At 40.5% G+C, this 7,500-nt stretch overlaps 1 protein-coding gene across 1 annotated transcript in view; it reads left to right on the top strand.

The window, feature by feature from the left end:
- LOC143035906 (rifampicin phosphotransferase) overlaps positions 1–7,500 on the top strand; it is a 53,128-nt gene that overhangs the window by 41,543 nt on the left and 4,085 nt on the right. Inside the window, exons 25-28 of the mRNA XM_076203108.1 lie at positions 317–477; positions 5,417–5,524; positions 6,093–6,212; positions 6,522–6,600. Of these exons, the coding sequence (XP_076059223.1) occupies positions 317–477; positions 5,417–5,524; positions 6,093–6,212; positions 6,522–6,600 (468 nt within the window). The remainder of the gene's footprint in view (positions 1–316; positions 478–5,416; positions 5,525–6,092; positions 6,213–6,521; positions 6,601–7,500) is intronic.

Here is a 7,500-nt window from a genome sequence, read left to right as displayed (position 1 = left end):
GTATATATGTATGAATGTATGTATACATGCATGTGTATATGTATGAATGTATTTATGCATGCATGTATATATGCATGTATATATGAATGCATGTCTATCCATGTCTGTATCCATGTATGCATGAGTGTATGTATGCATTTCTACTAGTATGTATACATATATATATATAAGCACATATGTATGCATATTAGTATGTATACATATATATATATATAAGCACATATGTATGCATTAATATATATGCATGTATGTAAGTATGTAGGCATATATATGCGCATGTATCCATATACGCATGTACATAGTTCGTCTTTTCCAGTTCGACTTGTTGTCCTTACCGTGGGGTCTAGACCCTCGGGGCCTTGTGGCCAACCTGCAGACCATGGTCAAGAACCCCGCGAGCCTGAAGACCTCGAGAGAAGAACTCACCGTCGACCGAGCCATCGAGTCCATGGCCACGCCAGTCAGCCACAACACCAAGTAAGTAGACCGAGAAATAGACCAACAGGAGATCTAAGACCTTATCACATTGGGGTAATTTTCCTTCAACTCCCGATTCGTCTACGGTAAAGGAAACTTTCAGAAGTTTTTTTTTTTTTTCCCGCGCCGTGAAATCACTGAAGTAAATTGTTTTCTTTAGCAATGGTTTACGAAGAATGATGGTTGATATGCTGGAGGTAGATTATATTCTTCCAGCATATCAGCAAATCTGCTCCAACTGTTGGGGGGGGGGAAACCCAGTGTGATATCACCTTTGACAGAGGTGATGTGATCGTAGTTATGCCTTCCATCTGTTCTGGTCTGTTCTGGTGAACTATGAGACCATTCATTAGACCATTTAAATCTAATTCAGGCACCTGCACTCAATGCTCGATTTAGCTCGCTTACGGGACCCCATACACGGTAGGATCTGGTCTTGAGGCCCCATCGGACAGATCTGGTCGGATCCGACCAGATTGGATCGTGTATGTCGATCGAACAAACCAAAGTCAGTGCATACATGATCTGCCCGGCGACCTCAAGGTCATATAGTATATTTTATATTATTTGTTTTTGTTTTGTTATCATTTGGCTGTTCGATTTTCATTTATTATTAGTTATAAGTCAATTTATCATCATTTACTATTTACCTGTTTGTTTATTTTTTAACTATACCTATGCATTTATTTATGTATTTTATTTGTTATTTACATTACTATACTTTTTATTCATTCATTTATTATTATTATGATTTTTTTCGCATCCGACCTAGATATGGACCAAAAGGTCTCCTGTCGGCATGCTCCGTTTTTGTAATCCTTTGTAATCCTACGAAATGCATACAACATTCATTCTGCATAATTTTAATTACGCCAAAATGTGATGGATTGCGACCTACTAATAAGCCACTGAAATCGACCAAATCATTTCTATGGAAGGAAATTTCAAATTGGTGACCTCTCTCGTCACATTTTTGAGTTGCCGATTTGCACAAATACAGCAGAGATGGTTGTTAGTATCATTTGCTAAATACTTAGCATTAAAGGCCCGTTTTCTTTCGCTGCATTCTTTTCTTAAATTTGTTTACCATCAAAGTAACACTAGTTGTCACCATTACTTAAATTCCATTCACCGAAATCAATTATGCTCACCAGTAAAATTCTGCTAAAGGCGTTTTCTGCCAACGCATCGACAATCTTTTTTTCAATTTCTTTCTTAACCTCGTCATAATACTCCCTGATCTCTACAGCCTAGCATCAATATTTCCTCGCTAATAGGCACCCGAAAGTTCATTTCGAGTTTTTCATTTCCAACGTGTTAGCTGGTTGTTGTTTTTTTTGTTTTTTGTTTTTCTATAGACCTATAAGGGGGTCAATAAGCCTGGTGTGACGTTGTTCAATCTCTACGTATTTTCGTTTTTTTTTTTTTTTGCGGTCGATGCTTATCGTGTGTTAGCAAATAGCACGATGGGGGTTAGTAAAACAAAACTGAGAAATGCTGTACATCACCTCATCCTGCGCGTGAGCGGTGTTCCCACGACGTAAACCTGAAAATGTTGTTGTGGATCCCATATACGATCAAAATGACTTCGCATTTTCGTAAATTATTTAAATTCCTTCCACATACGGACGTGTCGGTGCATTGTGAATGCCATGTTGCCTGTCGAGACACCCAAACTATGTGACTGTAACGTCTTGGACATAACAAGCAGCGCGACACAATTTCAATCACTTAAATGACCCGCGCCAACCAGTAGTCATCTTGTTAACAGGACCGCGTGGAAGTAAAGGGAAAAATACGTAACAAGTGATATATGCATATATATATAAATATATATAAATATATATTTGCTGTCAAAAACGTCAATGTTAAGAGATAAAGATTTTTTTTCCTTAATAAGAGACAACAAGCTGGCCAAATTCGTCCCCCGTAGACCAAAGTCACAAATCACTACCCCTCGTTAGTTGTGAAGCCTACGTCAGGATGTGCTGCGTAGCTACGGCCGAAGCCGCCACCTTTCCCCTACGAGCTTTAGGGACTGTTGGGGGGCATGTATCAGTCACTGCTGGGAATAGGAGTGCGGGATTCGAACCCACAACTAAGCGAATGCGAAACCAGCACGCTTCAGCTAATGCCATTAGTCCCTCGCTAGGCAAAGCATAATCATGTAACGTTATGTAACGTTATGTTACGTCTTTACAATACGCTGTTACGTTACGTTACATCGCCTTTCATTCCTTTGTTACTCTATATCAGACGTAATTACGTTACACTGTTAAGTCACGTTGTTACTTTGTTACGTTGTTAAGTCACGTTGTTACTTTGTTACGTTGTTAAGTCACGTTGTTACTTTGTTATGTTGTCACCACCGGTTACGTTACGTTGCGTCGTTACACTACGTCACGTTATATTGTTACATTACAATACATTGCGTTGCGTCACGTTCTTATTACACGTTAAGTTACTATTACGATACGTTATGGTGTTACGTTACGTCGTTACGTTACGCTATTAGCTTGGTGTTACGTTACATTAAGGAACTAGGCCCAGAGATGTACAGTCCTGTTTATCAAAAAGGATCAATTCAGAAAACCTTATGATCAACAACCATCTTGCGGAGTCACTTATGATCGTACATGAGCTCCCTTTGTAGCGTGTATGGTGTACGTGTGTGTGACTCACCATGGTCTCGGATCACGTGTTGGACTCGTGATCGACAGCTATTTCCCTCTCGGAAGAGAGCTCAGAGCTCATATGACCGATCTATGAGTAATGCTGTGACCTTACACACACACACGCACACCCAACTCCCCGCCCACGAGAGTTGGAGTAACGACCCGCGGCGCAGCGAAACTGAAATTATTTCAGCCCTAGGCAGGATTCGAACCCGGACCGCCGTAGTGGCAGCCAGGGACTCTACCAACTGCGCCATCGAGTCGTGTATGTGTGAATGCGTGTTTAGTTTCAAATACTAAATGGTACAGGCAGTGATGTGTGTATATGGAGGGGGTTAAGCACAGGTTAAGCTACGTTTATTTTAGTTTTATTTATTTATCTTTATTTGTTTATCTATTTTTGTTTATTTATTCATCCATTTATAATTCATTATTATTATTTTCATTATTCATTTACGTTCCTTGGGTGATACTGTGTTATCAGCAAGATGATGTATAACTAAATGAACAGACTTCCTTGTGACCTTTCATGACCTAAAAAAACAAAAAAAAAATGCCCCCCATTATCCTTTTTTTTTTTTTTTTTTTTTTTTTTTTTTTTTTTTTTTTTTTTTTTTTTTTTTTTTTTTTCTTTGCTTTAATGATGGTCACACTATTTCATTCCGTCATACGATGAACCTTAGAGTAAAGACTCCTGAATCTTCCACCCCTTTCACACTGGGCAGATTATCGTCAACATTTGTGAATTTGAATAGCTGGAGGATGATTTGTTTACAGCATTCTATAACTTCCCATGAACATTTCAACAATTTGTCAAACATTCGAATAGGTTAACCTTTCTTAGTTCCTCATTTATGTATATGACGAAGAGATCATTTGACACTTGGAAGTTTTGAGAAACAAAAGATTGCAACTTAAGTCTTTTTTACTCAAACGCATTCACAACAGTTGACGAAAATTGTCACAGTATGAACCGACGTTTAGACAAAATAAAATCAGCAAAGTATAGCAGCGTCAGTCTGTGTGTGATGTATGTCTGTATGTCTGTTCATCGCACTTACCAGACATGGCGAGTTGCTCCAAACGAAGTCTTCTGTTTATAAATCCATTTCATCACTTCCCTTATGCTGAAGGTCCTCAAAAAAGATCACAACACTCAGAACACTAACAATAACAAGACACCATTTGCCATAAACACATATACATATAGATACTCGCAGGAGTTTGAAAAAAAAAAAACACTGACAAATTAATTTATGAGTCCACTGCCAAATCCTATTAAACTCGAAGTTTGTTTTAAAGGCGAACTCGCCCACTGGCGCGGAAATGCAAGAGCAAACGTGATTGGCTGACCGAGTCGTCGTTTGTCGTCTTTTAGGCGAATCACGATGCTCGACGCTTGGTGAGTGCGGCCGGCTGTCGGTTGAAATTCGGACGAGCTTGTTGAGTTCAACTTGAACTGCCGAGTTTGCCCAACTGACTTTGTGACAAAAATACCGCCTCGCCCAGTGTTTTTCGACCTATTTTCAACCCATTCCCAGCTCCATGAACTCTCAACATTCGTCTAGCTTCCCTTCATTTTTCTACCAGATTCCACCCCGTCAAAATAGTAAGAAAAATAATAATAACAAAATATCGATGAAGAGAAACCCTTTGCTTTCTGACAGCGTTGACAATCGTAAACATCTTATATTTCTTCTGCCAAAACATAGTTATGGAAGAAGAGATCCCGTTGTTTTCTTACAGCGTTGACAATCGTAATTACCTTATATTTCTTCGGCTAAAACATATTTATGGAAGTTTCTTTTATATATTCAGATTCCTCAACCTTTTTTTATACTGGCAGGGCAGCACTCCTCTCCTTGCAAATACAAACAAATGAATAAATAAATATAAATATAAGATAGATAAGATAACAAGTAATGGTAATACATATAATAAAATAATAAGAATTAATAGAAATGTAACAAAATTATAAATAATAACAAATACATGTATTAAATAATTAAAAAAAAAAAATGACTGATTGGTTGGATTTTCCGTCGTGAGACTCCCCCTATCAGAAACCTAAAACTTTGTACCGTGGAATTTAATAAGCCAATGCCCTTAGTTCAAGTCGCCGGTGGCAGGGTTCGAGCCGCCATCACCTCGACCTTCGTCGCTCGGCCAGCGGGTGAACCTCAGAGTAGAGTTCCATGGCGCTCGCGAGCTACAGTTTGGGGGTCCACTGTTGTTCTTCATAGGAGATTCTTCCTCTGTTTCAGACGCGCTCTCAGGTTCCTGGTGCCGATCTGCAGAAACTTCGTGGCAGATCGAGAGACTACGAAGTCCGTCTTGATCAAAGGCATCGACGCATTCAGAAGAGCCTACAGGTCGGCATGTTATAACTGTATGTCTGTATACTAATGTATTTGTATTGTAATATTCATTTTGTATACACACACACAACGCAATTCCGTCCACAGTGTACATTAATAAGTTAAATTAGTCTAGTTCTAAAATTAGGACAAACTGTACATGGCCAGCGTGTCACTGTATCATTGTTAACTCGAGAAACCGAATATCATTATCATTAATTATTACGCACACATACACGGACGCCTGCACACACACACACACACACACACACACACACACACACACACACACACACACACACACACACACACACACACACACGTAGCTTTCCACACAGAGTAATTGATATCTGGAACAAACTGAAAGAGGAAACAGTGAGTGCTAAAACTATACATGACTATAAGAAAAAACTGGATGCGGAAAGATACAACAACGGGTCCCCACGAGCATAGCTCTCCTCCCGCAAAATGCAACTAAGTAAACACACACACACACGCACACACACACACACACACACATGCACGTACGCACGCACACACACACACACACACTGGCTCATTGCAAGTCCTTCCTCATGAACAGACAGCTGGGTCAACTGATGGTCAGCGAGTGGCGAATCCCCGACGCTGACCTGATCTTCTTCCTGACCCATCGAGAGATCGGACAACTGCTCAAGAGTCGGTCCCCGACCTTAATTGCCAAGTAAGATTACTCTTTTTTTTCAAAAAGGGATGTTCTTTATAGTCCCGTCTTTTTATCTATATCGGTCAAACTTTGTTTCGATTTTACGTGTGTGTGTGTGTGTGTGGGTTGTGTGTGTGTGTGTGTGTGTGTGTGTGTGTGTGTGTGTGTGTGTGTGTGTGTGTGTGTGTGTGTGTGTGTGTGTGTGTGTGTGTGTGTGTGTGTGTGTGTGTGTGTGTGTGTGTGTGTGTGTGTGTACTTGGCTCCGAAATATACTGCTCCCTATAGATATTCTTCTTTTCCATCCGGCTTCTCTCTATCCTCTTGCAGAGCAACGCAAAGGAGACGACTCCAGCCACAGCTAGAGAAGCTGCAATTCTCGGAGATCATCTGCGGACTGCCAATGCCAGTAGGTGCCAGTAGGTGCCAGCAGGTGCCAGTAGGTGCCAGTTGGTGCCTGTAGGTGCAAGTAGGTGCCTGTAGGTGCCTGTAGGTGCCTGTAGGTGCCAGTAGGTTCCTGTGGGTGCTGGTAGGGGTGCCAGTAGGTGTCAGTAGGTGCCAGTGGGTGTGCCAGTAGGTGCCAATAGGGGTGCCAGTAGGAGCCTTGTGGCCAGGAAGGCCTCGAGTCTTCAAACTGACGAGAGAATATGAAGGGCAAAGTTTGTATAGATGAATACATAGAAATATTCCTAAAAGACTTAGCTACCTCCCTTATAAGGGGGAAAAATCTTGATATATACTGTAGATAGAATACATGCATTTATGTGTGTGGGCTAAGTCACTGACGCTTTGTCACGTCCGAGCTGAATTCGAGTCCTCGGCTCGACCACGTTTCAATTTCCAATATATGCTTCTTTCGAGCTCCTCGTCAGTCTCGACTGTGATGGCATGGAATTAAAAGTGATTTGTGGTTGAAAAGATGTTAATCTGTTCACTGGGAACCATTCAGTGTGTGTGTGTGTGTGTGTGTGTGTGTGTGTGTGTGTGTGTGTGTGTGTGTGTGTGTGTGTGTGTGTGTGTGTGTGTGTGTGTGTGTGTGTGTGTGTGTGTGTGTAAAATTTTAACTAATAGGGGATAATAGGCCGAAGGGAAAACACAAATTAACGTTACATTCGGGTAACTATGCGTCTGTGTCGGTGACCTTTGCAGGAGTAACACAACCTGACACAGTACGCAGTTTACTGTGTTTTTTTCTTGTCCATGTCTGCAAAAGTAACCCCACTTCCCGCTGTGTGTTGTAATAATAATAATGATAATAATATTAATAATGATAATAATAATGATAATGATAGTAATAATAATTAATATT

This window comes from Oratosquilla oratoria, chromosome 19 (assembly GCF_046742065.1).
Source record: "Oratosquilla oratoria isolate Oo_2021 chromosome 19, ASM4674206v1, whole genome shotgun sequence".
Taxonomy (NCBI): domain Eukaryota; kingdom Metazoa; phylum Arthropoda; class Malacostraca; order Stomatopoda; family Squillidae; genus Oratosquilla; species Oratosquilla oratoria.
The sequence above is the reverse complement of the archived record's forward strand: the minus strand, read 5'-3'. Positions and strand labels throughout refer to the sequence as shown.